Here is a 13953-nt window from a genome sequence, read left to right on the forward strand (position 1 = left end):
CAAATTGACTGTCAACTGCAAAGCTGCAATATATTTTTGCTTTAACAATTCACACTGCCACTATCAATTGCACTCGCCTTCAGAGCTGCAGACAACTGGAAAGCAAATAGGGAAATTTTCCACTTCATTTGTACGTGGTTTGATTTAGCCGTTGTGGAAACAAATAGCTGATGTGTAAACCAGTCTTACAGATCCAGCTGCAAGACTGCTCCCTGTTTCTCTGTGTCGGGGGTTCCCAGCCTATAGTCCACAGACTCCTTGCTAACTGGTATTCATCTATGTGGGGAAAAAATGATTAGGAACCCTTGCTATGATATGAGCTGCATCACAAAATTAAGCATATCCATTTTGGGAGAATTAAGGTTTTCATGAGAGTTAATTTTAGTCATAAACTAATATAGTATCGAAGCATGCCCCATGACTGAGGTTGTTACCGGTAAGGTAAATCCCTACCATTAAGGTAAAGCCAAAAGCAAAGTAAATTACATTTTTCTTTGAGCATATCATTCAGTTATACATTTCTTTTTTTACCTCTCTGGTGTGAGCAAAGAGTTTACCTCAAAGTCAGTAAATGTTGGAAATCCAAAGCAACACACACGACATGATGGAGGTACTCAGCAGGTCAGGCAGCACAGAAATTTTGGTCTGAGACCCTTCTTCAGGACCGAGAAGGATTGGGGAGGGGGGTGCGAGGGGGGGAGGATGCCTCTCTTTCCAACCTGGTCTGAGTGTCGTCTGATTTTGATGGTATAAGTCAATTCCAGGTAGTCAATACTCATTCAGTAGTTGCATTGGGATTCATATGAGAATAAAGTTTCAATGGATTATGCATTCATGATATCTTTTCATTGGAGCAACACAAACCACCTGCTCTCCACATTGAAGTCAACTAAACATATACAGAGATGAAATTCCAGCTGTAAATAAGTAAGCAGGCATGTCCTCAGGCACACACTGAAGGTTTTAATAGCGTACCACTTTGGATAGCCGGAGCTCTCTTTCTAATGAGTTTTGTCAAACCCTAAAGCTCCTGACTATATTATCATATATAGAGGTTTCTCAGGGCATGCAGTGTCTGTTCTGTTACTATTTTGTTAATATTCATCAAAAGCCACAAGGCATCAGAAAAGAAAAGAATACACTCCTCATTCTCACTTGGCCCTCCCTACTCTGTTCCTAATTCAATGCCACTCCCAATATCACTCTGTTCTCACAGATGATTGGTATAATATCTTCATCTCTATTACACTGCCACCCAGTCCATTAATATAAAACAGTCATTCATTCCCCAGATAATACTACAGCATTGTGAAGAATTCCAATGTAGTTTAACGAGAACACGGAGGAAAGTAACAGTAAGCCAAGCCTGTTGCTGTCCAAGGTCCTGGAGCAACACACACTGACCAGTAATCACCAACCAGAATTATAATCAGGTTTAATATCATCAGCATATATTGTGGAAATTGTCTATGTGGCAGCAGTATCATGCAATACATAATAGAGGGAAAAAACATGAATTATAGTAAATATATAGATATACTTTAATTCATGTTTTTCTCTGTTATGCATTGCACTGTATTGCTGCCATATATATGGATATATGTATACATGTGTATTGTGTCTGTTTTATATATATGTTAAATTAAGTAAGTAGTGCAAAAGTGGAAATAAAACAGTTGTGAGGTAGTGTTCATGGGTTAATGTTCATTCAGAAATTGGCAGAAAGGAAGAAGCTGTTCCTGAATTGTTGAGTATGTGCCATTAGGCTCCTGTACCTCCTCCCTGATAGTATCAATAAGAACAAGGCATGACCTCGATGATGGGGGTCTTTAATGATGGATGCCACCTGTTTGAGGTAACAGTTCTCAAAGATGTCCTGGATACTACAGAGGATAGTGCCCATGATGGAGCTGACTGAGTTTACAACTCTCTGCAGCTTATTTCGATCCTGTGCAATAGGCCCCATCCACATACTAATTGGTGAAGCAGCTAGTTAAAATTCTCTCCACAGTACATCTCGAGAAATTTGCGAGTGTCTTTGGTGACATACTATCTCTCCTCAGACTCCTAATGAAATGTAGCTGCTGTCTTGCCTTCTTTGTAGCTGCATCGATATGTTAGGTCCAAGTTAGATTCTCAGAGATATTGATACTCAGAATCTTGAAGTTGCTCAGTCTTTCCTCTTCTGATCCCTCTGAGAACTGGGGTCTGGTCCTTCTTACTGAAGTCAACAATCAGTTCTTTGGTCTTATTGATGTTAAGTGCAAGATTGTTGCTGCAACACCACTCAACTAGCTGATAAATGCCCTCTCATCATCATTTGAGATTCTACCAACAACAGTTGTATCGTCAGCAAATTTAAAGATGGCCATTTGAGCTGTGCCTAGCCACACAGTCACGGGTGTAGAGAAAGTAGAGCATTTTGCATTTGTGGCATGGTAACATAAAGCTTCGCACAATCACTTTACAGTACCAGCAATCACCGATGTGGTTTTGGTTCCCTGTTGCTGTCTATAAGGAGTTTGTACATTCTCCCCATGACTGCATGGGCTTCCTTTGGGTGCTCCAGTTACATTTCACATTCCAAAGAGCGCTGTGGGCATGCTATGTTTGCACTGAAACTTAACCACGCTTGTGGCTACTCCCAGCACAATATTCAGACTGTGTTGGTCGTTGGCACAGTACAACACATTTCACAAGACAGTTCAATGTTTCAATAAGTATGTGGTGAACAAATTCAATCCCCACTTGTTCATGACTTGCTGTCTAGTATGCCCCTGGTGTTAAGGGCAGCAATGAAGGTCCTTCATCTCTGTCTGCCCTTGGCCACTCAGATGTTGACAGATTCTGCATCGCTAGTTCAGTTCAGTTTCAGTTTATTGTCATTTAGAAACCACAAATGCAATGCAGTTTTTTTAAAAATGGGACAGCGTTCCTCCAGAATGATATCACAAAAGCACGTGACAAAACAGACTACGCCAGAAAATCCACATAACGTTTGGCAATCCCCAATCCAGAGTTCGGTTTCTGTAGCAATTTTGATTGACCATTCAGGGTTGTTAGCCCTGAGCTGAACCCTCAAACCTGGAGGACCAGTGGACCACTCTCAGTCTGGTGTCTGCCCTTTGACCTGTTAGGGATGAGCAACTCTACCAAAAGCCCAAGCATAAAGCCCTGACTCCAGCCAACATAGCTCTCCAGGTCATTGAGGCATGCATGCCTCCAAAGTAAAACAAGATTGTGATTCCCCTTAGAAGTCCATAAAATCCCAGCCTCACCATAAATGGCAACGATAGTTATACTGGAATGTATTTTGGAATCACCAGTAATCCAATGGTTGAGGCAGCCAAATATATGGTTTTTATTTGCTCTTACTTGTTTTGTCAACTTTCACGTGAAATCAGCTCAATTTTTTTAAAGCCTCACAGATCCTCTACAATGTTTGGAGAGCCCGACCTCTAATCACTTTGAGAGGGTTGCGTACTTCAGACTGGGGACCATTAACCTGACTGTATGTTTAGAATATTCATGAGTAGATCTATACAGGCATTTTCAAGAGGAAGCCAACAGGTCCAGGGATGTAAAAAAAAGGCAGTAAACTTAACAGTAGAAATGGAGCATGCAATGCAATTGGAAAAGTGCTAAAAAACCAATAAGCCTCATCACTGAACGATGCCCTGAATATTGCGCAAGCAGAGTTTCAACGTTATTGGCATATGCTGTAAATTATAGCTACAAGAGATTTGTCAGATGCTGGAAATCTTGAAGAACACACACAATATGCCTGAAGAACTCAGCTGGTCAGAGAGCATCAGTAGGGAGAAATACATAGTCATTGTTTTGTGCCAAGGCCCTTCATTATGGATTCAAGCAAGTCTTGTTAATGAACAGATCTTTTTATCCAGCTTCTCTGTAAAATGTATAGCAAATGCAGATTAGAAGACTTAGCAGTTGTGTGAAATTCAACCAGAAATATCAGTTCTTTAATGAAAACGTAGAGTCATAGAGCACTGCGGCACAGAGGAGAGCGGACCATGGGAGAATGGGAGGGAGAAAGGGAAGGAGGAGGGGCACCAGAGAGAGGTGATGGGCAGGTGAAGGGAAGAGAAAAGGTAAGAGAGGAGCCAGAATGGGGAATGGAAAAAGAAAGGGGCAGGAGATGGGAGAAATTACTGGAAGTTAGAGAAGTTAATGTTCATGCCATCAGGTTGTAGGCTACGTAGACGGAAATTAAGTATTGCTTCTCTAACCCAAGGGAGGCCTCATTGTACCTATAGAGAAGGTTATGGACCAACATGTTGGAATGGGATTGGGAAGTCAAATGAAATTGGTGGCCACTGGGAAATCCCACTTTTTGTGACAGAAGATTTATACGTATATGATTCAAGATTGTTTAAAGTAATTTCCAGTAGACAAATGTAAAGGAGAATGAAATAACTGTTACTTCAGATCCAATGCAGCACAAAAAACACCTTAAGATAAAGAACACAATAATAAAAACACAATAAATATAAATACATCAAAGTGATGCTAGGCAGAGGATTGTATGTTGTTCAAACTGTATCCTCTAAGGAGTTGTACATTCCCCCCATGCGTTTCCTCCAGGTGCTCTGGCTCCTCCCACAGTCCAAAGACTTACCAGTTGGTAGGTTAATAGGTCATTGTAAATTGTCCGATTATTAGGCTAGGACTAAATTGGGGGAGTTGCTGGGCAGTGTGGTTGAAAGGGCCTACTCCATGCTGTATTTTAATAAATAAAAAATAAATAAATTGACTGTCAGAAAAAGAAGGGTGTGGAGGGGTGTGTCAGTGGGTGGAGATCTTGATCAGTTTTACTGCTGAGTGATAGTAACTATTTTTGATTCTGCTGGTCCTGGCATGGATGCTACCTAGTCTCCTCCCTGAAGGGAGTGGAAACGGGCCATGCACTAGCCTTTTCCTAGCACCTTTCTGTATATATGTCCTTGATGGCGGGTAGGCGGGGCAATGGTGCATTGAGAAGTTTTGACTACCCATTATGAAGCCTTCCTGTCCTCTGCAGTGCAGTTTCAAACCATTTGTCCCACTAGATTGATTAAAGGCCAGCTCCAAGTATATGAAACATCAATAGGTTCAATAGGTAGTAGAAAAAAAATCAGCAGAAGTCTTGCAGATCCCAAAAATATGAAATAAAAATTGAACACATTGGAGATACAGAGTAGTACAGGCAGCATCTGTGGTGAGGAAATCAGACTGCTCTGAATAACCAGAACCATTACTTATTTCAATCTCTGCTGCCTGCCCTGATGATTAACCTCAGCACTTTTGCAATTAATTGCCTGAGGTAGTAGATACTTAGCTTCAGAACCATTGACTAGTAACTCAGGACTCCAGTAGGAATTACATTTGAGTTTGATCTGGTTGGATGTGAGATATCCAGGTCCGCTGGAGACTGGAGTTGGAAGGTTACGGACTGTCCGGGGGGTTTAGAGGACAGTGTATGTGTATGGATGGGAGGGAGGGATGGGGCTTGCTGCTGTCGTTTGCTGTGTTCAGCGCCGTTTTGCCAAGTATTGTGAGCGTGCTGTGTTGGCCCTGCCACTAGCACGTCCCTGGGTATGTTGGTTGTTAATGAAATCAATGCATTTCACTTCCTGTTTTGATGCACATGAGATAAGTAAACTTGAATCTGAGAATAGCTTTGTAAATAAATGGAATGACCTATATGTTTTCCAGGGGTTTCCCCTCGTCCAGAATGATGATCGTTCCTACAGCTGGCCAGATGGGTTGAAGAGAATTGACTGGCACAACTATGAGAGTATTCGGGAAGATCTGATGCGTTCAGGTATGGGCTTTGTAAAGAATTACAGCACATTTTCTTCTATAATCTAAGCTGGTCAGTTATTTAAGAAAAGACTCTTATTTTTGAGTAACACACACAAGATGCTGCAGCAGGCCAGGCAGCATCTATGGAAAAAAGTACAGGTGACATTTCAGGCCAAGACACTTCATCTGGAGTCCTACCAAAGGGTCCCAAAATGTCAACTATACTCTTTTCCATAGATGCTGCCTAGCCAGCTGAGTTCCTCCAAAGTTTTGTGTGTGTTTCTTGGATTTATAGCATCTGCAGATCTTCTTGTTTGTGACTTACTTTTTAGTTCCTTTCCAAATGTTTGAAGATGAGTTATTTCCATTTCAAATCCAAGGAAACTCCTTCTGGACACATACTTTGATTAATTAAAAGGCTCTGGGCATTTCTGGCAAGACCATTCTACACATCACAGGTTATCCTTAAAGGGTAAGCACAAGCAATTCTACACATGCTGAAAATCTGAAGCAACATACACAAAATGCTGGAGGAACTCAGCAGATCAGGCATAACTATGGAAAGGAATAAACAGCTGATGCTTTGGGCTGGGTCCTTTCTTTAGGACTAAATGACTTTTAAGCATTACTAATGTGTCCTTCTCAACCGCTATTTCCAGCATCTCCTTTTAAGCAGCACCAACCTTTGCGTGAAGAAGCTGACCCTAAGGTCCCTTTTAAATTTTTCACCTTTGATTGGTGCCCTCTTAGTTTAAGTTCCCTGTAAGGTTGTGCTAATAACACCTGGTTTCACCCTGTCAATGGTCCTCATGGTCTTAGATACGTCTATCACATCACCCCTCATATTTCCTACATTTCAGGGAATTAAGTCTTAGTCTATGCAATATCTTCTTGTGACTCAGACCCCTGAGTTGTGACAATGTCCTGGTAAATCTGTGTTGTACACAACAATAATAACATCTTCCCTAAATGACAGGATGACCAAAACTCCACAGGATATTTCAAGTATTGTATGATTCCATGCCTTTCCCCATTAATTTTCTCCGTAGATTATTTATTCCAATCTTACTTTCATTTAGAGATACAGTATGGAACATGCCCTTCTGGCCCCACAAGCCACACCACACAGCAACACACCCTTTACATGACAGAGTAAAAGCAAGGAATCTTAATTATATAAACCTCAGTGCAAGAACCTTTATTATATTAAATTTGCAACATCTCAGTTGATTGGAACAATGAAGGAGATTCCCGATTGTGGATGAAAGAAATCTGCAGAATAATTCAATCAACTTCGGGACCAGGCTTTGAAGGGCTTAAAGTGGTTTGTGTATGTCTGTAATGGGACAAAACTTAAGTTGCTTAAAAGACAGCATGGAGGAGAGATATTAAGTTCAGAACTTAGTGTCACGTAAGATTTCAATGAGGTTAGGGTCAAAATATGAAGAAGTTCAGGTACAGTTAAAAAAAACTTTCTTACAGTAGGATCATGGACATGTAGATTCAGCAAATTCCCAAAATGTAAATTTATACTGTACATAAATGATATAATAGTGAAGAAAAACACAATGTGCAAGACATGACATTCGTGCAAAATAAAAAGGCAATTTTGAGACTAGTCCATGGTCATGCAAGAGATGGCCCGTAGCGTATTGTTGCTGAGGTCATGATTAGCATTGTGCAGGTTGGTTCAAAAACGGTTGTAGGGAACTCATTCTTCCTGAACCTGATGGTGTGGGGCTTCAGGCTTCTATACCTCCTGCCGGAGAGCAGCACTGAATTGCATAGTATTCCATTTAAACAGGCAGATAATCAACAGAGGGAACATGTCTCCAGGAAAGCTGTCATAGGGGTCAAAGAAGTTGGTGTTCTGTAGTGATCTGTAAAACAGAAAATGTAATGGCAGACTGTCACAATGTTAGAAACATAGAACCAAATGAGCTGAAGCCTTCCCTACTCAACTATTAATTATGTCAAAATTTAATGGTTTTATTAAAGCTGCAGTGTCTACTTACTATATACTTTTACCTGACAATAAATTCTACGTACTGTAACTTGACATTTCTCTGTGCCCTCTTTTGGGTATCATAAGTTTTGTTACATTACAGACTTCTGCAAGCCATGTTAATCATGATCTTCTTCAGAGTCTGGTCAGTAAACTGAATACATTATTCTGCAGAGTTCCTCCATCTGCGACTGGGAATCTTCCTCACTGCTCTAGTCAATACTGAGATGTTGCGAATTTTATGTAATGAAGGTTCTTGCACTGATGTTCAAATTATAAATGACTATTTTCATTATCTGAAATGGTTAAAAAATGCCAGTGACTCCATGACCCTGAAATATAAATAATCATACAAAAAACTCTCACAAAATGGGATAGTCCCAGATTTTGGGATGAAGGGAGAGAAGTTGGCTTTAGAGTCCGGTGAGTGGGGTCTGGTGACATTGGCTGTCAGAGGCTGTTGACAGGCTACAGACTCTTTGGGGCTACGTCCACACTACACCGGATAAATCCATAACCGAAGCTTTTTCTCTTTGTTTTTACCCTTCGTCCACACTAAAACGGCATTTTCATCCCCCGAAACCAGAGCTTTTCAGAAACGCTTTCCAGGGTGGGTATTTTTGAAAATGCTGCTCGGGCAGATCAGTGTGAACGGGGTAAACGGAGACTTCTGAAAATGCTAACAGACAGCAGCGCGCCATTTCATTGTTTTCTTGAACGTAACCTAACAATTTCAGAACAGACGGCAATGAGACTGAAGCAAGAAGAGTTAGAAATGTACTCACCAAATACTTTGACCCATAACTTACTGAATAAATAAGTATACTCACTTTGCCCTGTTTTCTGTCCTTGCTCGTATGAAGGTGGTTTACCTATTTATGCAAGTACTTCTGTGACAATAGATGGGTAACAGCATAATGTAATATTGTATGGAAATACCAGATAACACTACTGCAGACATGTTTTATACATTTAACAAGGTACTTTATTAATGCAACAGAGTTAGTCAGTTTTTCAATGTTCGTCGTCAGCCGGTTCATACCGAACTCGCTGTCAGTTGCCTTCATACGCTCCAGTATTTGTTTTCCTTTTACTTTTAAGTTCTCCTGCCCGAGAGCCAACAGCTGTCCGTCGTTTTAAGTTTTTCTAGTCTGTAACTGAACGAACGCGCATTTTCACACCGAGATTCGACACCAAACATGTCACTTGTTTTCGGTAGATGTGTCTTGTGTATGCGCAGTAGGAGGAGATTCGCTGAAATCTCCGTTTCAATGTAGACAGAGATACTTTAAAAACGCATAGTGTGGACGCCTATCATTTTTATGCGAAACCGGCGTTTTCAAAATTATCCGGTCTAGTGTGGATGTATTATTCATTATGCTGGACACCACAAGCTCATGTTTGTTTGTTATTTTAATTGTCATTCAACCATACATGAATACCCATGAATACAGCCAAATGAAACAGTGTTACTCCAGGGCCAAGATGCAAATACAGTACCAACAGACATACACAGCACAAGGCACATAGTGCACATATAAAAAATTATAGTCAAAAACCCAGAGTCCGTGAATGTTGTGGCAGTCTGCAGTGGCACACAATACAACTTGATTTCTGCTGAGCAAACACTGGGGGCAGCACCAACTCCAGCTCGGATGCCTTGCTACACCGCCCCCAGCAAAGCACACTGACTCCAACACCTCTCTCGGATGGCTGTAAAGAGGCAACAGCGTGGCTTGGAGCCTTGTTAGTCATCGCTACAGCCGAAGCCATGCAGCTCTCCTACCAATCCTCGGTGAATCAGACTTGCAGCTTTCCGCATTAACAACGTCCACCAGGGTCTTGCAATCTAAAGAAAAGCGACTAGAACATCACGACCCACTCCGCTGAAAGACAGAAGAGAGTCAAGGTTTCCCATGTGATGTGGACGCACAAACACATGCTGATGTACACGCGCGTGTGTGTGTGTACATGCACGTGCACACACACACATTCCTGCACCTTCTGAGAAACAAAAGGTGTTGATAAAGATGCTTTTTGTGGGGCATGGGGCTGTGGGAAGGAAGTCTGTACAGAAGCAATCGATTTAATGTCAGACTACTAATCACACTGAGTTGCCCCAGTTTAAATAAAGAATCTCTACATTTACTCCAGTGTCCTGATAATCACCACTCTGGGAATATGGCTTATGTGTGCATTTTGGCTTGCCATTCACCTAAAATATAGTTAACCTTTTAGTGACCATCCATGCCCTCTCCCATCTTGGTGGGAGGCCTGTGGTGATGAAATGGTTAACACAGCGTGCAGTGCTGTGACAAATCTGACCATCTTCTGCAAACAGTAATTGCTTGTAGGATCACACTTCTCAAGACGACTTTACGTGTTAACAGAGGGTCACAGCCTCTCCAGTGCCATGGCGATAATTAACCTCCCCAGCTGCCTGCCACATGGAACAAACGGCAGACCATGACAGAGGAAGTGGCAGATGGTGCAAGCACACACATGGTTTCACGCACCTGCAATTTATGGACAACCCGTCCATGTGCATAGGTTTCACTTCAGTGAAGATGCGACCTCTTTACTCACCATTCTTCACTGAATGCTGAATGCCTAGCAACAGAAGAGGAAGCAAAAATAAGCCATTTGGCCCCTCTTGAATGGATCACTATTCAATAAGATAACGGTTGATCTATTACTTAAGTGCATCTTTCTTGCACTAACCCTATGCCCTTTAATAGCTAGAAGTATATTGATAGCTGTCAGAGACTGAACATCCACAAAGCATGTGAATTGAAAATTCAGGGGATTTGCCATCCTCCACCATCGAAGCTATGTTCTCTTTATCGTGGTCCCAACTGAACAGTAACAGGGATCCAAGCTTCAGCACTCCAATTTCCTGGAATATGGTTAGCTGCCACTGTCCCTTTAATACTCAGACAGCCAATTATTGCCTGCCACATTCCTTCATGGAAAGTCTGTACTTAAAGGACTTGTACTGAGCACTCTGTGCTCAATCATAGGAGTTCCATTTCTCGTACTACTGTTTGTGATTTTTGCCTTTGGATTTCATTTGTGTCATCTTGTTTATTTTGAGTATGGGTTAATTCTCGACCTTAATCTGCACTTGGGTTCACCACCAACCATAGCTCTCTCGCTATACTCTTCTTGCTGCTAGATTGGGGCAGGATGTACAAGGGCCTTAGATCCCACAGCATTAGGTTTTTACCCCACACTATCAGGATCCTGAACCGGTGTTGATAACTTAACTCATTTCAAAAATGAGTCTACAACCTACAGACTCACTTTCTAAGACTACAAATCATGTTCTTTGTATCATTTTTGTAAATTTGTACAGTTTGGATGTTTGCCAGTCTTTGTGAATTTTCGTAAATTCTCTTGTAAATGCCTGCAAAAATTTGAAACTCAGTAACATATTTAAAGGTACAGCATATGTATTTTGATAATAAATTTATTTTGAACTTTGATAGCTGGATGAAGATATTTCTTTATCACGAATGGCAGTTTCCTGATTTTGGGACCATGATACCCAATTCTAAGCATCCCTCCCAAGAAAACATGATCATGTCCCCTTTGATCCTCACCAGTTATTAAAGATACACTTACAAGGATCCATCAGAGTGTGGAATGTCCACTGCTCTGCCCAAGGCTGCAAGATATTGCAGAGAATTCTCCATGGGCTCTGTCTACACTTTCCCACTGCCTTAAAACAGCTAACGTAGTCAAAGACTCTCCCGTCTCCTGCTATTAAAAAATTCTTCAACAACTTCTTGAATGAGAAACGTGAACTCTCGATCTCTCCTCCTATCTTGTTGTGGCCCTTGCATCTTATTTATGTCTACAGTTTTGTACGTAGTTTCATTTATTCTATTGCATTTCTATCTTCTATTGTAAATGCCTGCAAGAAAATAAATCTATATAGTTTATGGTGACATGTATGTACTTCGGATAATAAATTTACTTTGAACTTTGAACTTACTATCTACCTGCACAACACTCTGTAATTATCGCTGTAATGCTATAATTTGCATTCGGTTACTGTTTTTGCTTAATACGATCTTGATGCACTTCTATTGTTGAATGATGTGTACAATGGCATGCAAAATAACGTTTTTCCCTGTCTCAGTACACATGATAATAATAATCCAATTATAGCTACCTTGTCAAGCCTGCTAGAAGTGTGTATGTTTTAATAACATCACTTCTTATTCTTCTGAGCTCATTTGGTTCAGTCTGCTTCATATTCCCTAAATCCACCTTCCCATTAATCATACTGCTCCTCTCTCTCTCTTTCTCTCTATGGCAATTATATTCTTCCTTGAGTAGGGTCTCCAGACATGTGCACTAAATACCAGAGGGGAATCTCAATAGTGCCCTTTTTATATTGGAAGCCACAGTAGTGTAATGGTTAGCTCAGCGCTATTACAGCTCGAGGGTCGGAGTTTGGAGTTCATTTCTGCCATCATCTGTAAGGAACCTGAGGTTCCTCCTTATAGAATGCATGAGTTTTCCCCGAGAGCTCCACTTTCCTCTCAAAGACATACCGACTAGGTTAATTGGTCATTGTAAATTGTCCCGTGATTATTTTAGTGTTAAATCAGAGTTGTCAGGGGTCACATGAAGGGTTTAGAGGGCTTAAGCCGTGCTGTATTACTATGTAAGAAATAAAAATAAATAAATAACTTGAGCGAAGTGTTTCTATACCTGTAGTCAAATTCTGTTGTAATGCAAGACACCACGCAATGTACACTTCTAATTGCTTGCTTGAAGATGGCACCCTCTGAACACAAAACTTTTAATATCTCCTGATTTGTTGGTTGCCATAATTCAGTGGGAAGCCATTGAACCGAAAGATCAAATTGTCCTTTTCACCCTTGTACACAGGAATGGCTCCATCAGTCTTCAACATGGAGGTCATAGATTTCAGACTCAGTAAATTACAAACCAACAATAACTGGGTCACTTAACCCAACTCAAGTCAACCTTCACGTGCAGCTCACCATCAGTCTACAGTATAAGTTCGAGACACAAGAAACAGTGCAAATTCAAAGGTTTCAAAGGCACATTTAATGTCAGAGAAATGTATGAAATATACATCCTGAAATTCTTTCTCTTCGCAACCATCCACAAAAACAAAGGAGTGCTCCAAAGAATGAATGACAGTTAAATGTTAGAACCATAAGTCCCCCCCCCCCGCCAGATCCCCTCCCTCCTGCACCTAAGCCGCAGCAAGCAACAATCCCCCCTCCCCTCACTGGCAAAAAAAGCATCGGCACCTGCCATCGAGCACTCAAGCGTGCAACAAAAGCAAAAGCAAAGACACAGATTTGCAGTACCCAAAGACTACACATTCACCTGGTATTCAAAATACCACAAGTTCTCTCTCTCCCTAATAAGGGAGAAAGAGAGGACTCTGTTTCACAGCGAGAGGGCAGACATAACAAACAACTCATTGGTTTATGATGTTAAAAGTCCGTTGCGTCGCTTTTTCCGAGTTCTGTGCCCAAAGATCTCAGGTCTTTCTGCACACAACCAAAGATCTTCTGGCTGCCACGACATACCACTCTATCGCGACACTGACCTATGATCTGCCCATCTCCAGAGCCCCGAGATTCTAGGCCTTCAAAGGCGAGCTGAACTCTTAGGTCACATCCTTGGCGTGTCGGATAACAACCAGTCGTGAAACCCCGAGAGCGAGTCCCATTCCCGCAAAGAAGCGAAGTCAGCATGTAAATCCAGATCAGGGTCTTCAAAAGAACCCTGAAAGGGAAAAATAGAGATATTAAAGATGGAAATAGAGCTGTTTCCGAAGATACAAGCAAAGGAGTCTCCAATTAGTGCCATGTTGACTTAGCTCCGCCCTCTCTGTACATATTATACATACTCTCTGTTGCATTGCTTGTCAGAGAAAATATTACAGCGGTGCTCTGGCTGGATAGATTCGAGGGCTCGTCTAGGGAGGCTATTTGGGTGGAATTAAGGAATGGGAAAGGTGTAGTGACACTTATAGGGGTGTATCATAGACCACCTAATTGGGAGCAAGAATTGGAGGAGCAAATTTGTAAGCTGATAGCAGATATTTGTAGTAAGCACAGGGTTGTGATTGTGGGAGATTTTAATTTTCC

At 41.4% G+C, this 13953-nt stretch overlaps 1 protein-coding gene across 5 annotated transcripts in view; it reads left to right on the forward strand.

Moving 5' to 3' along the window:
- galntl6 (polypeptide N-acetylgalactosaminyltransferase like 6) overlaps positions 1–13953 on the forward strand; it is a 1226984-nt gene that overhangs the window by 518434 nt on the left and 694597 nt on the right. For all 5 annotated transcript variants that reach the window (XM_073047999.1, XM_073047997.1, XM_073047996.1 and 2 more), the window contains exon 3: positions 5716–5824. In XM_073047999.1, coding sequence (XP_072904100.1) covers positions 5716–5824 — 109 coding nt within the window. The remainder of the gene's footprint in view (positions 1–5715; positions 5825–13953) is intronic.

Source organism: Hemitrygon akajei, chromosome 6 (genome assembly GCF_048418815.1).
Source record: "Hemitrygon akajei chromosome 6, sHemAka1.3, whole genome shotgun sequence".
In the NCBI taxonomy this organism is placed as follows: Eukaryota; Metazoa; Chordata; class Chondrichthyes; order Myliobatiformes; family Dasyatidae; genus Hemitrygon; species Hemitrygon akajei.